Here is an 18497-nt window from a genome sequence, read left to right as displayed (position 1 = left end):
AATAAATGCTGTTCATATTTCTATTCAACAAAGATTAAAAAGAATTCTAAAAAATATTAAGCAGCACAAGTGTTTTCATCATTGATCCTGATAAGAAATGTTTCTCGAGCAGCAATTCATTATATTAGAATGATTTCTGAAGGATCATGTGACACTGAAGACTGGAGTAATGATGCTGAAAATTCAGCTTTACCATCACAGGAATAAATGACATTTTAGAATATATTACCATCGGAATATTAGAATTAGAATATATATTAACTTTTAAAGTTGTAATAATATTTCACAATATTACTATTTTACTGTATTTTTGATCAATGCTTCCTTGGTGAGCATAAGATGCTACCTTCAAAAATGTTTACAAAATCTAACCACAAACATTACAATTTTAAATACTACTACATGAAATACTTCACCTGATAAAAAAGGCAAAAAATATTAACTTTTCTTAGATACTACTAACATATAACCAACAAATGTATGTATATTTCTTTATTTATTTCAGAATGAGATTCTTATGCATTACGGCAAAGAGACTGGGGTGAAAAAAATACAATGTAATTTTTAAAACATTTAAAACGTCTTAAAGTTTAAAACTTGTTTTTCTTTTGAATTTAAGTTAATATGTAACAGGGACATTAAATTCAATCATTATTAAATTCATCCAACGGATGCCTGTCCCTTCAATCCCATTACTGTTTGCCTTGCAAAATAAAACGAAATTAAAAAACGAAATAAAACTAGTGGAACGTTAAGCTTGCACAAACCTCTCAACATCAGAACCAGCTATGAAACCAACCAGACACACATGGTGAGGCAGACAACGTCTCGTTCCTTCACAAAGCTCATTGATATTCTGTGCACAGCTCTGGTCAAAGGCAGGGCCAGGCAGCAGTGCTGGCATACGAGAGATGCAATCAGCTCCTCTCACCACTGCAGCCACAGATACAGACAGAGAAACAGCCAGCACCAGCAGCTCAAATACTAAAGCAACCGCACACATATTAGTGCTGTGTGGCCTGGTATGAACCTATGCACAGTCTGGAGTGCCATCCAGCACTCATTTAGTACCACATTGCCAGTCAAAACAATGATATTCTATGCTATTCTACAGTGTAAACAGTAAAGAAGATCAAATTTCAATTTGTTATAAATGATTTAGAAAAATGTATGATGCACGCTTCAAGCTCTGTGTCCTGTGTTTACACATATCAGGCAGAAGAGGTCGTTCTCTGCATCGTTTACTACATTTGCCACACTATGGGTTGGTATGTATTGCTTAAAGGGATAGTCCATCCAAAAATGACATGTCGCTCCAAGCCTGTATTCTGTTATTTATTCTGTGGAACATGAAAGGAGTAATCTTTACAGAGCTGTTTTATATAAAATGACAGTTTATACTGATGTGTTAATTTCTAAAAAAGGAGAAAGAACATAAAATTAGATCATATGACTTGATTTCAAGTCTTTTGAAAACAAATAATAACTCTGTATGAGCACCAGTCCAACCTTCCCCTACTCTGAAGCTCTGAAATCTCATCTTGATTTGGAACAACAGGGAGAGCAAATTACAAAAAAAAGAAAAAAAGAAAAGAAAGTAGATTCTGATCTCAGCAAGAAAAACCATGAAATATGTGTATTTTCAAAAAAGAAAAAGAAAAAAACATCCATCATGCCATACCTTTTGCTATATAGTACTATTGAGGTGAATTGTAAAATCAGCTAAAGGTTTACCATTCAGTCATATTCTGTTTGGAAAGTGAGCCCAATTACACATGTCCTTGACAGCTTGCATAAGGACCATGAAAGTAACAATGTCACATTAGTGACTAGAATAACAATTCTTACCTTCAAGAGGATTTGTATAATAATTTACTTGAAATCAGTAAATCAGTAAATTCAGCTGACATCTTCTATTGCACAAAAAAAAAAAACTGCAACATGTAAGGCTTTCCTGCGCTAAATTATGTTGAATCAGTTTTCCCAATTCATTGTCAGTTTACTTGTTTTGATGGGTAATAATTATCTGTATTACATTAAAAATAGTTTAACCCTGAAACAATTGGTTGCTGGATTCGGGAACAAAAAACATCCATTTTAAATCAATCCCATGTACTTTTTTTTTTGGCTCTTGTGAGAGTTAGATTGAAAAGGTGATGAGACAGTGATAAGTAACAGTCGGTATGTGGAATATTTTGAGCATCTGACAGGCCAAACATATGGAGGCTACCAGAACGCTGCTGGCACTGAATCTGTGTGTCTTTGCCAGGTGAGTGGAGAGCCCTGCAGAGCTCTATGGCCAGACCAGACACTCATTAAAGAAGTTGCTGTATTGTGTGAGTCATGTGAGTCACCAGCTCTTGTGAACCTCCATGTTTGCCAGAGGATGTTCTGGCATAGTCGTGCACAATACAGATCGACTTTGGCCCGTGTAGCAGTCCTGATGCAGTAAATGGAGGGACAAGATGCAGGTATCCGATTGGCAAAGGCACAAAAAGTGATGAATCAATCTCAAGACAAATGAAAACACATGAGGCAATGTAAGCAAAGCAGCATCTCCCCACAAGCAACCTCAAAGCATTCAATCTTCAAAGATGAGATTGCCTTGAAAATACATGCAGAGACACATATTCACCAGATATTTCCTGACAAGAGAGTAATGGAAAACAGAAACATACACCTTTAGAAACATACTCGCACAGTCACCAATTGCTGAAGACCAGACACAACAAATAAGCATCACCATTAGCTTAAACAAGACAGATCTGCATATGCTTCATTTTAATGAGGCAGACTTGGCATGGAGCCTGGACACAGTACCAAACAAGACTTAGAAGGGGGCGAAAACACAGACGAGTGAGAAATCAGCACCAAAAAACATAAATATTTGGATGGCACTGTATGTAGGTAAAGCTTTAATATTTATTACCAATATAACCTAAGCCACACTTATTTGTGACGACTGTGATAGTATATAACTGGCCTGACATAATAATTAGGTTATTCTTTTAGAAGCTTCTTAGTTTAATAATTACATTTAAAAAGCCTCAAGCCAGTGAACCTCTGGCACAGCCAAAAAATGAACTATTTATTAAATTCACCACATAATGCCAAATCCTGGACAACCTTTAAGAACAAACAGAAACACACCGAGACTGGAGGAAACTGGAAGCAACAGCATGAGGGGCAAACCCTATTGTGAGGACACACTCAGGACATATAATATGCTGGTGCCAACCATTAACACTGTGCCAACTCACCAAAGAAATGCTCTCTTTTCAGCTCAGTACCAACTGATGGTTTTTTGTGATCATGTTTACTTTGTTTAATTTAACACAATATACATTTAATCATTTAGCAGACGCTTTTATCCAAAGCGACTTACAAATAAGGAGAACAATAGAAGGAAACCAAACCAAGGAGAGAGCAACAGTGTACAAGTAAGTCTCAGTTAGTCTAGCACAGTGCACATAGCTAGGTTTTTTTTTTTTTTCTTTTGAAGAGAATACAATAGGATAGAATAGAATAATAGGTAATATGTGACCCTGAACCATCATAAAGCTGAATAAATAAACAAGGAATCTGAGAGCGCAAAAAAATCTAAATATTGAGAATATCACCTTTAAAGTTGTCCAAATGAAATTCTTAGCAATGCATATTACTAATCAAAAATTAAGTTTTGATATATTTACGGTAGGAAATTTACAAAATATCTTCATGGAACATGACCTTTACTTAATATCCTAATACTTTTTTGGCATAAAAGAAAAATGGATAATTTTGACCCATACAATGTATTTTTGGCTATTGCTACAGATATACCCCAGCGACTTAAGACTGGTTTTGTGCTCCAGGGTCACATATATGAGACAGATTTTTATTTTTATTTTTAGCATTGGTAACTTGCATGGTTGAAATGCAAAATGTTTTAGTCTTTTGCATTTAAAATGTTGCAGTTCTTTAGGAAACATTTTGGATAACTGACATGATAAGAGAGCTCAGGCATCATAGAAGAATCAATAATAAAATAATAAATCAATAATAACCTCATTATGGCTTGTTTGTAGTTGTGAACATGTAAAGCTCCATCTTTGTTTCATCAATTTGGCTTAAACAGAACGTGCCTTTTGCCCTTTATATTTGCCTAACGAAGAGGGCAAACATGATTAAAATGTGCATTTTAGGGTGAGAATGTTAGCAAACCTTGAATACTTGACTCTGCGCTCTGAACTTCTCAACAAGATGCTGCTTCAGTGGGGTGAGTAACCTTGAACGCCCTCTTGTGGTTACATAGCATAATAGAAACGGAGTGGGCACGGATGAGGAACGATGAGGTATCGGTTTCATCAAATTTATTCATCATCTGGGCCGAAAATAATTAATCCAGCGGGAACGGACTTTTCTAGACAAGCCTTACACAAACTATATTTCCTGCATTTTACATTCCTACGACGTCTAAATATCAGGAATGTCTGATATCTGTTATAGAAATCTATACAATTTAATAATGACATTGTCTGCTGGCAATGTTTTATATTTATAATTGTTTTACTTTTTTTTTTAAATGTTTTGAAGGGATCTTTGCCTTGTCAGTAGCCAATAGCAGCTGTTTAACAGCTAGTTGTTGGTATTAAACCGAGAAATGTTTTCATTCCAGAGAACACTTTAATCCGTTTTTATCAAAAGAGAAAGAATAAATCTACTAAAATCAATGTAGGACAGGTAGTTTATGTAGTTCAAAGGACACCATTACACTGTGACCCTGGCAGCCAAGGCATCTACTTCAGTAATGCTCGTTGGCATTGTATTCTACTCTTTCCTGAGGCCACTCTTTGACAAAACATTCAAATAAGAACATCAGAATACACAACATTCAGGCATATTTACATTTTAATACAAATTTCAGTAAACCATTTGAATGATGAAATACTAACAGTAATTTACAACACTCCCAAACTCACATCTACTATTAACTCACAAATGCTATTTTTATGTTCATTAGTAATCAAAAATGTAAGGGAAAAGATCAATTACTCATTGGGAAATATGAGATACATGGCAATTCCCTCTAACACAGAAAGGAAAACCACAATCGATTCTATCTGAAGAAGCATCACAGAAGTTGTGAAAAAGATGCAATTCTTTTGAGTGTTTTCCCGGTTTCAAATATTGCAAGTGATAAGCCAAACAACAGCAGAATTACAATAAAACCAAATCCAACTCATGTCAGATTCTTTCTTCAAATATAAAAGTTTAGGTACAGTAAGGCACTTGCAATGAAACTTAATTGGCCTTGGCAGTAGAAAGTTTCTCAAAGGTATAGCTACAAACATTTAAAACATTCCTTTTAAATTTGCGAGAATAATCAAATTTCCTTGAATCTGTTAGGATTAAAGAGGATATGGCATCAGATGGGTGTAGCACCATTGAAAACAAAAAGAGCACCTAATCAATTGTAAGTACATATAGAACAATTAAATATTAAACCTAAACCCTTCCAAAAATGTAATAGTTGGTACTGGTGAATTACATGTACAATGGAGAACTTTTATTTAAAAAGACAACTAGAATGAGTCATCTATGGTTCCTAAGTAATCTTTATTACCAAGGCATAAAAATAAACAACATGAGACCATTTATATTTCCTGAAAAAAAATTTATTACCCTCAAAACATTCAATTAAGTTTCAGCAGATCATTTAAATTACTCTTATGAAGGTGTATTAGAATAAAACGAAAGAGTAGAGGAAATATTCACAGTGCAAAAACATACACTTTGTAAATCAGCTTGTCCCAATAGCTGGATGCCACTCTCGTTACCTCTGTAACAATATTGTCATACTGTCATGATGATATGTTTCTCTCAAACTTAAACATACATGAGGTACAAAAGGGCTTTTACAACTCTTTGCAAATCTGCAATCACATTCACATTTCTAAAGTGCTTCCTCTACAATGGCCTTAATGCAAAACCATGACGTGATGAGAATCTGCAACAATTTTAATTGAGAACCAAAACATTCGTGAAAATTCAGAACCCAAAATAAAATAACCTTTTATCATTAAAGTAGCTACTCTCTTACACTGGTGGGAGAAGTTAGCGTGGTCAAAAAAGCACATTGTTAACCATTAAGAAAATTGCAAACAATGAAATCTGAACAGTACTTAAACTTCTCTGCAGAACAATATTTTTATTTTCAATGCTGCTTAAAGATGAGTTAATCAAACAAATGGTTTAACCTTAAATTAATTAAACAGATAATTTTTCCTTATGTTCGTCTCTCTCACTCTCATCTTTGTCCTTGCTCTTTTTAGACTTCTTTTTCTTATGTTTGTGTTTCGGTCCTTTGAGCTCCGATTCAGACTCATTGCTCGTATGTTTCTTATGCTTTTTGTGTTTTTTGTGCTTCTTGTGTTTCTTCTTTTCCTTCTTCTCCTTTTTGTCCTTTTTCTTCTTTTTGCTGTCCTGACTGCCAGGAGAGCTGAAGCTGCTGCTGTGTCCGTGGCTGCCAGATGGGCTCGGACTCTGGCTGCCACTGCTGTCCCTCTCTCGCCCTCTAGGCTCTGTTTTGCTCTCAATGTCTGAGGTCTCACTGTCGCTTTCGCTGTAGTCAGGGACAAATGCAGCTTCGTCTGTTTCCCGTGCTAAATCTGAAGACAGTCTCGTGGAGCGTGCAGATGGAATTTTGATGTGGTCGCCATGTGCGCCACCTTTCTCTGCATCAGTCCTAGGCTCTGGAGTCAAAGCTCTATGAGGAGTCCTATGTTCCCGTTCTTTCGCGTTACGTACATCAGAATGCCTAGAGCCCTGGCTCTCCTTACTGCGTGGCCAGTCTCCTTTGTGGTTCTCTGGTCCTGATCGTTTTGGTTCTGGACCATTCTGGGATGATGCTCTCTTATTCCTATTTGGACTTTGTGACTCCTGAGGTGCTTCGAGAGTTTTTCTTCCAGAGTCTGTGTGTAAGTCCTTTACCCTTGGGGGCGGGGAGGGGGAAACTCTCCTCCTGATTGAATTTCTCTCATCTTTTGATCTTGTGCCTAAGTGGTCTCTTACATCATCTCTATGCTCTGTTTTTCTACCGGGGATGCCTGTAGTTGTCTCCCTTCCTGCTGGTTTTCTAGAGGTAGGTTCAGGCCTGTCAGGTTGCCTGTCTCTGGAGGACTGGGAAGAGGAGCTTCGTTCACTGCCATGGTCACTGCCTTTCTCCTGTGCACGCTCTCTTTCCTGATTAGGTACACTAGGTTTCCTTTTATCAGTTGCCTCACGATCTGCAGTGCTGCTGATGTCTTTTTCTTTCCCTCGGTCTCGTTCTCGCTCCCTGTCCTTCTCCTTGTCAGTATCTTTCTCCTTATCACCAGATGTGGAGTCCTTGGCTGGTTTGACATCTGCCTCTTTGGAGACTGGCGGAGCTTTGTCAGCATGTGGAGACTCCTTGCCAGCTGATTTCACTGCAGTGTTCTCCCCTGAAAGAGCAGAGCTGGATGGGTTGATGCTGCCTGTTCTGGTGGCAACCTTAGATTCATCATCCTCAGATTCATAGTCCTCCTTTTCCCACTTGGAACGGGGCACCTGGATCATGACAATTTCATCCTCAGCAGGGGTGGAGCTGTCATTGGTGTATTCCTCCAGGGTCTTAACCACAGTCTTCTTTAAGTCAAACTTGTCTTCATGCTTTTTGATGGGGCTTCCACCTGTAGAACTGGTGCTACCAAAGACAACAAATATGAATAAGTTGATAGTACAGATTAAAAAAAAAAAACAAGTTGCCGAGTACTTTAATATTTAAATAATCTCACCTGGTGTAATCAACCAATATGGACCCTGATCCATCGGGAGCATGAACCTTCCTCCTCAATTTTCCTCTAGACTTGTCTAGTCTGCCCTTTCCTGTGGCATGATCAGAGTCCTCAGCTGAAAGTGGTTGATCAATGCTAGATATTCTCTTGCCAATTTCCCTGTTGATTTTAATCTTTCTTACAGGCTCTGGCTTAATGTCCATCAGAGACGGAATAGCTACTTTCTCCTTTTCAACTGGCCTATCGCTCTCCAGTCTGGGTTTAGGTTTTGGAGAGCTTTTAGCCACGTCAACTTCTATTTTTGCTACTTTTACTGGAGGAACATCTAGGTCTTTCGCAGGTGGCTTGTCATCTTTCCGTTTCTTCTTATCCTGTTTCGTATCAACTGTCTTAGCAGGAATCTTCTCCTCAGGTTTCACAGGCTTCTCTGGCTCTTTTTTGGGGACCTTCCCATCTTTGACAAGAATTTTATCTGGCTTTACAGGTTCTTTCACCAATTCTTTCTTGCTTTTGAGCTCATCTTTGATGGGCTTTACCTCCTGATGGTGTTTGATGGGCCTGGACTGCATCAACTTGCGTGGAAGCATGAGTTTGGACTCTGAGGATTGAGGTTTACTTGGTTCAGATTTGTGGGACGGTTCGTCTTTGACTCTCTTAATGGCTGGTTCAGTGGGAACCACTTTCTCTCGCGGTGCATCAGATTCTTTCTCTCTAGCAGGTTTTGGCATCTTTCCTGATGCTTCCTTCTGCCCACTATTTTCAGACTTTTGTTTAACTTTGTCAGTTTTGCTTTTTGACTTCTCTTTCTTCTCCTTTACAGGAGTAGTCTTGTAGGGCACTGTAGAGCTATCCATGGGCTCATCCCTGACAGGTGTGGCATCACGACTTGAATTCATCAGCATGGAATCCTCTTTACGATCATCTTTTCTGGATTCATCCATAGAGTCAGAGTGACTGAAGAGGTCACTATCTTCTCTCTTCTTTTTGCGATGTTTTTTATGCTTCATAGACTTGGGGTCTGCAGCAGTGCTGCCACCGGGTTCTCTGTCCTTAAGAGGTTTCAGAAACTCTTTGTTAAGTCCTCTTCCTGCTCCAGTGGTGTTGACATGAAGGTGGCCATACCTTTCAGCACACTTCTCTTGGTATGTCATGGAACCTCTGCTTCTTGATGGGACGCCGTGGCTCTGAGGTGGTGGCGGATAATCTTCCCGACGTCCCCTGCTGTAGGGGGAGTTTTCTCTTGGTCGGGGAGGAGCAAAACGCTCAGGGGTATAGTGGTCTCTGCTGCCTGGAGCACGGCCTCGCATTTGACTACTTGGTGGGTTGCTGTAGTTCTTGAAGTATTTATCGTACCACTCCCTGTACTCTCTTTCCCACTCTCGATATCGCTCTCTCTCATAGGGGTCACTTTGGTCTATGTTGCGGCCATAATATTCCTTAGGATCATAAGGAGGGAGCTCTCTGTATCTCCCTGCGTATTTGCGCTCACCTTCAACTTGAGAAGGGGGTGGGAGTTTCTTGCTGGGACTGTGATTCCTATATAGTGGGGATCTAGAGCGGGAACGATAGATCCCACTTCCCATTCCACTCATCTCCCGACCCCTATATGATGGTGATCTACTGCGGGAGCGATGGTGTGTTGGAGTGCGTGACCTAGATCGATAGCTACGGCTTCGACCTCGGCCCCTACGGGAGTATGGTGAGCGAGAGTAGGAGCGTGATCGGGAACGAGAGCGTGATCTTGACCGAGATCGGGAAACTGACCGAGAGTAGGAGCGTCGTGATCTGGACCGAGAGCGGGATTTGGAATACGAATATGATGAGCCACTGTAGGATGAATCCCTGTAAGGAGATTTTGATCTGCAGAAGAAAGGTAAGTGAGAATTTAGTTAATGCCAAAAGTTTTCCATCAAAAATGACATCTTGGTGGTGGACACCTGTCAATTTTCCTAACCTAGAGTAGGATCGCCTTCTCTCCTTCTGGATCTTTCTATACTCCAAAAGCTCTTTGGCAAAGTCATTAGTAAATTCCTCAAGTTTGGACGACTTCTCCCTGGTAACGAATCGACACTGGGAACTATTTATCAAAGACAGGAAGAAAATAAAACTTTGCAGTTAAAACTTGGTAATTCATTATTACATACATGATTATGAGTAAGGAAAGAACAATGACACTCCACACAATTTTTAGGTTTAGTTCAAAAGTTAGTCAAAAACAAATTATGATGCTACAATCAAAATCACTATGATAACGAGGAATGAGAAAACTAATTAACAATTAAATATCTTTCTTAATTATATGTTAGAACTACTTACTCTTCCTTCAGTCTACGCTGCTGACGGTAAAACTCCTCCTTGGATAGAAAAGGTGCTGCTGGCATTGTAGAGATGGGGTTGGCTATAGGTGGCTGTGCACCAGGAGGCACCCATGGAGCAGTCACATTTGGTGGGACAGGTGGAAATACAGGTGGTGGAATGTTGAAGGGAGGGGGAGGCTGTTGTCCTGGAGGATATTGTATGGGATACTGCTGTGGAACACCACCAGGTGGCTGAGGCATAGGATGTGGTGGAGGAGGAAAAAGAGCAGGAGGCACATACACTGGAGGGACTACAGGAGGAAGGTTTTGTACTGGGGGAGGCTGTGTTCTTGGTGGTCGCTCACTAGGAGCTCTCCCTCTACTTGAGGACCTGATAGGATAAATAAACAGGAGTGAAGAATCTGTCTCCTTTGAATGAAACCGCAATCTTTTAAGAATACACGTCAGGATACTTACAGATCCCATGCAGGGCGGCTTCCAGAGGGCCTTGGTCCACTAGCCCTTGGCTGCCCTAAAAAAACAAAACATTAAATATTAAGAATGGCCAAATCTACAGAAAAAACACCTGAAATTGTGCTGATGTTATCTTACCTGATCTCTGCATGTGGTGCTGAGGCATATTCGGCTTCCCAATTACTGGGACATGGTATCCCTAGGCAACAAATAGAAGGGAGGGGAAAAAAATTAATTCACTAAATTGTACTCATGGAAGTATCTATATTTAATCTTAACTAGTCTTGCCTGAATGATATTGCTTTATTAGTCTATGTAATTCTCTTCAATTAATAAAGATAAAGAATGCAATAAAAAGAGTAATACCTTCAGAATGGAAGTTGTTGGGGCAGCAGTGTCTGATGAAGGCACAACAGTAGATGCTGGGACCTCTGGTTCCCTGGGTGGGAACAATGATTCCATTAGACAAATCTGAATCCAGTACCTCATGTTTTACACAACCAGTGGATCCTCTTCAGTTCTAGAAATGCTGAAAAATTACTTACTTAGATGAAGGAGGGTCATCCTGCTTAGTAGAGTGCTGAGGAGAGTTCACCACAGGGCTATAGTTTGACTCTGCAGGTGCACTGCTGCTGTTAGAAGAAGGTGGGGTGCTGGAGGGCTGATGAGTGGTAACAGGAGATAAAGGGGCAGCAGGTGTGCTTTGGGGAGGGGTGCTATCAGCTGCTGAGCTTGGAACATTGGCCATCAGAGGGTCCTGCTGGCGTGAGGTTGCCAGTCTCATAGGTGGCCGCTGGGCAGGGGCCTGTGTTTGGGCTCCTTGTGCAGTTGCTTGATGAGTAGCTGCAGCTTTTCGAATCCTCTTGGTATATCCAGTTTCATTCCTAAAATTATTCACTGCCTGGGGTTGGAAAGAATAAGTTGTCTTAATGTTCTACTATTAACTTAAGAGGTGAAGACACTGCTGTTTAACAACAACTAAATAAAACTAAGATAGGGATCTCTTACTTGGCGCAAGAATTTGTTCGCGATCAATGCATCAGGAGATACATCAGATTGTTTGCAGGTTGGACAAACATGTTCATCAGACTCCAGCAAACACGTTCGAATACCTGCAGCCAAAAGTCTGTAAGCTATAAAAGGTCAAAAACACGCAACTTTTTGTATTTGTTTGCACAGACACTTACACTCATCACAGTAGCTATTTCCACAGCAGGGAATAACCACAGCATCTGTCATAAGATCCTTGCAGATCAAACAAAGCAGCTCATCAGGTACTGGATCTTCTTCCTCTGAGGATGAAGATTGATTTTGGGGCAAGAATGGTGGCTTCTCTTTCTTCCCAGTAGCATAGGCCTCACTAAACACAGAAAGCATATTATCATCAGCAGAACTGACATGTTGAGGCCACCATGGTTCCACACCTGGAACACAATCACTTACAGCAAGGCCAAGCATACTCACGCATCAATAGTAGGAATGGCATATATTCCACTGTTGGTCAGCATGACTCCCTTTCTGTTTGGATCATCAACCTCCACCATGAAACTCCGAGGAATTCCTGTGCTTTTCTTTATCCGTTGAGGAGCTTCAAAACTTCGATCCTGCTAACGCACGGTTGATATTCAAGGTTAAATTTCTTCTCTGACTAAATGAGCTTACAAATGGTAAAAACATTTATACAGGCAAACAGTTGTAGCAAGCATCACCAAGTTCAAAATAAATGTCATGTAAAAGCTGTGGTAATGAAAACCCAATTACCCCATTTGTTGGGCAGTTTCGGATATAGTGTCCAGTTTTTCCACAACGAAAGCATGTGTAGTTTGGGGGAGGTGGACCAACAAGCTTCTTTGCATAACTAATGAATAGAGATTTATATTAGAATTGATGGCAAGAGTAATTTAAACAACAACAACAGTCAATGTCTTGAACTGCATACTTACTGGATTGGGTCATAGTCATGGTTGGACTGAGACATCATTGCTTTTATTTTGTCTTCCTCTGATGCATTTGTTTCAGCAAGATTGGCTGTCTGTTTAACAGGCAATAATGTTTTCACAAATAAAATCAATGTTGGAATGTTCAGTTGAGCCCCAAAAGTTTACTGAAACCTTGTCCTGTAAGAAGCAGCTTCTTGCCTCCATCAGTGTGAGGTTAAATACTACAACATTAATAGTACCACCTCAGGCCTTAAAGAAACAGGATACACTTTTTATATTAACCTCAGCAAGAGAGCAGAAATATAAAATTCCTAAATCGAAAGACAAACTGACCCATGCAAGGCTTAATTCCAATTATACACATGCATTGCCCATGGTCTAAGAGATTTTTCGCCATTTAATAAATTTTATTGCAACATGTCTTTAATTTGTGCATGTGTCAGATATACACAGATTTCATACTAACAAATGCAATGCATTCATGGCATAAGACATGTACACAGAGTACACAGAACCTTAATGTAATAGTCTCCTGCATTTAGAGTATCAACCTGAAAATGGAATTTGCAACTGTACCAAAATTACACTATTGTGAAGAATGACATCACATGAAGAATAAATAAGACAATTAACTATTAGCAATATAAAGTATAACCATACCAAAGTATGATACATAATGCTGGTGTATTTAAAGTCCAGTAAGAAGAAAAATATAAAAAAATAATAATAATCCACTCCCCCAAAAAAAGGAAGGAAGGAATTAAAAACAACTGTGGAAAAACTTCAGCATGATCCGCAGGCTTTGATCTTCAGTGTGAGAAAAACTACGCACAAAAGATTACAACAGGATTCCTTGTGCTTCATTTATTTTAAAAAAATAATATTATATATATATATATATATATATATATATATATATATATATATATATATATATTAAAAAAATCAACACTTGAAATTAGTGTCATGTGGACAAGAGGTTTAAATGGTAATAATGATAATAATAATTCATTACATTTATACAGCGCTTTTCTACTTTTCTAAGCACTCAACATTGTGAGGGGGGGGGGGGTCCTCCTCTTCCACCACCAGTACTCTAAATGGTACCTCACTCCACACTGATAAAAGGCAGTGAGCTCACTCTTTACAGGACGAGGCTTTCACACAAGTATCCACAATTATACAATTAACAAATGTATAAGCACATGTCAGCAACAATTGAAATATAAATATACCTCTTACATTTCAAATTAAGAAAATTCTAATTGATATGCAGCTAAATTACTATTGATGACGAAGATGCAAAACAAATAATTTCACAATAATTATTACAATGACTATTGCATACATGAGCTGGATGTGACAAACCACAAGATTTTTGACAAAATATTGCTCACTTGTGGCTATTTTATGGCTTGCCAAATCCAAAACACTGAATTTAGAAACAGTAGTGGAGTGTATCAAGTAGTTGCAGAGTTTAAAATACCTTTGAAAGCAGGGCCAGTGAAATGGATGAAGAATCATCAATCTGTCATTGGAAAAAAAAACATTAACACAAAGAGGGGTTTCACCACTATGATAAGGCACAACTCCATCATGCCCAACAGAAAGAAATTGGACGAATAAAAATCTTCAAAATTAACAAACACAAATCAATTAGTATATTTACAACTAGGTTAATGCCTATTGGACAAGTACGAAATTAAGTGTTTAAAAATGTAAACTCCAGGCTGTAAATTAGACATTTACATATTTTATCTTAAGATCAACACCAATTATTGATTATTTCTAAGCCTTAACGGTTATAAACTGTGGGTTAAAAATATAGCATCATAGCTATGTTCCACAGGTTGAGCCAATTACTTGTAACCTGAGAAAGATATCCAAAAACAAAAACAAAAAAACCCTATTGAGAGTGAACACACAGGGTCTTAAGAAAGATGTGAGCGAATTAAATACTGATGTTTTATTGTAAAACCTTGCAGTAAATCATATAAAAATAATGCAATTTATTCATGTATAAAATATAACTATAATACAACAGGCCATATAGGATATGAAATATTGTAAAACTGTCCTACAAAATGTGCCTAGGTAGTTTGGGTCTCAATATCACACAAGTACATGGGAGACAAGCAAACTACAAGTGCCATCACAAAAATGAATAAATATATAAATAAATAGTAAAGAATTATAGCATAGTATATGATCCCTGTAGCTGTTTTGCAAACATTTGAAATAAGACATCAAATATAGAAAACAAGTACAAAAAGTCACATGATTAAAATATGAAAAGGCAGATTGCTGTAGGGCATTAAAGTACAATGTTCAAAAGAAAGTGTTGGAGAAAGTTTAGTTTTGTTAGAATAAAAGACAACTGAACACTGTGTAATACACCATATCAGAATGACAAATTTTAGCTGAAACTACAACCTCTCATTACAAACGTGCCAAAGAATCACTGAGATAAACTTTTTACCAATTATCATTAAAATACAAAATCTCACTATAGACCAAAATAAGGAAAAAGTATTGTATACAACTACACAATAGTTTGATAGCTGGTTAGGAATTTCACCCAAAGCTGTCCATGCTCTTTCATTTGTCTACGGCTTTTGTAAAGTAACAATAAGCTACAACAAGCAATGTAAGAGAACAACTCTCAAGTAGAACTATAATAAATTTGTTCAAATAGTAACATTACTTAAAATTCAGAATTATTCTCATCAAATATTATAATTAGGAAACTGTATATTTGTTATCAACACCTACATGGGTCAAGACACAATTTGCACTTTTAAAGGACTATATATATATTAAGTCAAGACACTTAAATTAGAATGAGAATTAACAGAAAACTTCATTTTAGGTAGTTTTAACGAGAGCAGGGAATTTAAATTAAGTCATATTACTAAAAGTAATTTGTTTTCCAAATTGACAATTAAATAATTAAAACTGCATGAGCCAAGTTTCATTTGATTATCTTTTAAATGCCAACAGCCAGTTACCTAAACACACACTGAGCCAAGTTAAGAACAAATGGCCAGGATATTTTTTTTTTTATAATAATAATAAAAAAAAAAAGCACAAATCGTGTGTTCAGTTAGTTCAAGGCAAGGCTCATTATGTTTTAGATCATACACTTATATAATATAAAAAAAAAATCAAATCTCTCCCTCACACACACTCACACATCCACACAACTAAATTAAACTCGTTTCTTATAATAGCAATTGAGTAAACATGAGTAGTCAGACACTGAAGCTGTATGATACAAGGTGAAATTAATAAATGAGGTATTTTTTATTTAAAAACAAAAAACAGACAGCTTTTTACAGATGTGTCACTTTAAGGACAAACAAACTGAACATTGGCCATGTTCAAAAATTATATAGATCAATATGATCTTACTACACTGTACAACAGAATTCATATTTGTAGAGAACTTATTCAATGTGAAACACAGTGTATTAGCATGCGCACAGACTTCTGTACACACTGGAAATTGTATAAAAACATGAAAATCAATGCAACAGCTTTAGCGAATCACACAATATAAACATTCAGCTCGACAAACTTTGTCATCTTCAAACAGGTTTCAGAGACAACATTGAGGAGCATGAGGAAAGTTCCCTAAATAATTTCAAGACAAAGCAACTGCTGAGGAGTTTGAAAATGTGTGTAATGAGACAAGGAAATGAGGTGTTTTTACATACTGCTTTTGAAGATCCACTTGGTTCAGATCGATCGCTGCAAAACAAAACAAAAAAAAGGTCAACTTCCAATTAAAATTATATCCCCTCCCAATCACAGACTGATAACTTAAATTCACTGCAATTTAACATTCAAACTGAAGTGCATTACAGTCTTAAGTTGGCAAATACTCAATGTACAAATATGATTTTTAACATTTAACAAACAGTTCAAATAAATCATTTGTCACTTGAAAAATCTCCATTTAAACTTCTAGTAAACTCAATTCATAGGGTAAAATTTCTATACAACGAATATAAACGGGTTGTGACATGTTGGACAACTCAAAATGTCACTGTTTCTCACACCTTGTGCCCAATCACAGCACAAGCTCAAACAAAGCAGCACAAATAAGATGTTATGGCTTCATTTGAAGGGAACCTTCTTTACGAAAAACGTCTTACAATTTTGAATTAATATCAAAGGACCAATTTTAGTTTAGGGTTGTTTTATCAGACCTAGAGGCTCAGCTTTGAGAACACACTCCAAACTGAACTAAATATATACACAGTGCAGATGTTAACAGTGAGATTAAGTATTAATGTACTTACATGACAAATGTTTTGCTTGTCGACTTCAGCCCTCCAATAGGAATTCGTCTGATGATGACAGACGAGTTTTTAGGGATGAGGGCTCCATCATCAGTGTATTCTGCAAACAAGGGCAAGAACGACATTAATCAACGTGGCACATTTTCCATTCATGTGTCTATATACAAGTGCAAGAAACCCAAACATGCAAACGGAGCCTTCACAACACAAGTGAAGTTTAGTCAACGTTAACATTTAATTAATATTCACAAATTTACTAGCAACAGACAATTTACTTGGCAAACAAAACTCAATGTTTGAATACAATGATTGCTGGTGGCTGCCTAACGTTAGTTACGTTAAGTCAGTTAGCAAACATTAGCTTCGAGCTAGCACTGATAACAAAACACTTTATCCAAACAAATATACGTACTCTTTCAAGCCTCGCAAACATTTTAGCTTCAATTAACTCTTAAAATGGTGAATAAACATGGCATTCGTCCAGCTTACCTTCTTTAGTCTGAGCGTTGGTGATTTGCAGGTCGCAATCCGCGGCCTTCAGCTTTTCTCGCCCCATGATCTGGCGTTTCAAGTCACTGAGCGTGATGTGAAGGCCATCAAAGGTGACCGTGTCGTAGTTCAGTTTAGAAGAAAACTTGTAATGGACACAAGACATGTTTAAACAATCCTCGTGGTCAGACACCACCACACACAATCAAACTCAACTACAATTCGCACGATCACCCTTTACTCAATGTCAGTTTATCAGCTGAACAGTTTAATAATAGCCATGTTTGCTCATCATCTCAACACTCTTTTAAATTAAGAGAGTCACCACTAAAGGGGGTCGTGTGGATTCTGTCTCACGTGAATAACTGCGAATTGAAAATATCAAGTGTGATCAAAGTGTAACACGCAATCTTAAAGACGCAAGTGACTTTCAGTCCCGGGAGAAGCCAGAAATACTCCTGCTGTTTCTCAATGTCCCAGGACCATATGGCGGTTAGCCGCGAGCTGTCCAACTCTCTGATTAGGAAATATACAGTTCAAGCAGTGTCCGTATGGGTGAACGTGTAGAGTCCGGTCAAACACGTCTCCCCAATGTCCGCATCAAAATCCCTCCGAAATGTTTGTTCGGTGTAGTCCAAATCTCAACAAAACCGACGTAGTTTGAAGCAAGGCCTGAAACAATGTGGCTAGCAGCTAGTAAGTGTGATCAACCTAAAATGGCGTCCATCACAGCTACAAAAACAAAAGACTACAGCAAAACCATTAGAAACAAAATGATCAAGCAAAACGGGTCTCCTTTTATCAAAATAAAAGGAGAAAATACTGCCGCGGTAATCCAGTCGCCCCGTCCTCAACTCTGATGACCACTCAGATGTATAAAGCACACTTTGATCGTAGTGACTACGTTGGGTTGCGAAAACAACCTAAAGACTCTGCACGCGCACTCAAGGGGTTTCCGCAGAAAGCGCAGGGGCAAAGAATAAAGACGTTACTAGGAGGAGCCACGAGTGCGCATGCGCAGATGCAACCAATTGCGGGAGGTCAACATGAAGGCTAATAAAACAATATATTAATACAAAACAACAGATATAAACTTTACACATAGATTGTATGTTTTTAAATGCACTGATCGTTTTCAGTTTGCTTGGTTTCATTAAAAAAAGCCGGATTTTTAAAAAAAAATTTTTGGTGAATTTA

At 38.0% G+C, this 18497-nt stretch overlaps 1 protein-coding gene across 5 annotated transcripts; it reads right to left on the bottom strand.

The window, feature by feature from the left end:
• Positions 1-4880: 4880 nt before the first annotated feature.
• Positions 4881-18259, bottom strand: LOC306853987 (E3 ubiquitin-protein ligase RBBP6-like). 5 transcript variants are annotated; one of them, XM_079391742.1, is made up of 17 exons: positions 17301-18259; positions 16812-16911; positions 16224-16257; positions 13994-14035; positions 12511-12599; positions 12329-12425; positions 12032-12174; positions 11755-11927; positions 11576-11700; positions 11113-11468; positions 10934-11006; positions 10706-10766; positions 10571-10625; positions 10113-10484; positions 9751-9873; positions 7797-9656; positions 4881-7705 (listed from the first exon to the last, which is right to left on the bottom strand). In XM_079391742.1, the coding sequence occupies exons 1-17, from the start codon at positions 17464-17466 to the stop codon at positions 6250-6252; spliced, it is 5325 nt and encodes a 1774-aa protein (XP_079247868.1). In that variant the 5' UTR covers positions 17467-18259; the 3' UTR covers positions 4881-6249. The 5 variants fall into 5 exon arrangements, with proteins under 5 accessions (XP_079247868.1, XP_079247870.1, XP_079247871.1 ...); XM_079391744.1 differs by having other exon boundaries at positions 4881-7699; XM_079391745.1 differs by having other exon boundaries at positions 11576-11679.
• Between the last annotated feature and the right edge of the window lie 238 nt (positions 18260-18497).

Source organism: Barbus barbus (assembly GCF_936440315.1).
Source record: "Barbus barbus genome assembly, chromosome: 3".
Classification (NCBI taxonomy): domain Eukaryota; kingdom Metazoa; phylum Chordata; class Actinopteri; order Cypriniformes; family Cyprinidae; genus Barbus; species Barbus barbus.
Note: the sequence above shows the minus strand (reverse complement) of the source record. Positions and strands in the feature narration are given on the sequence as shown.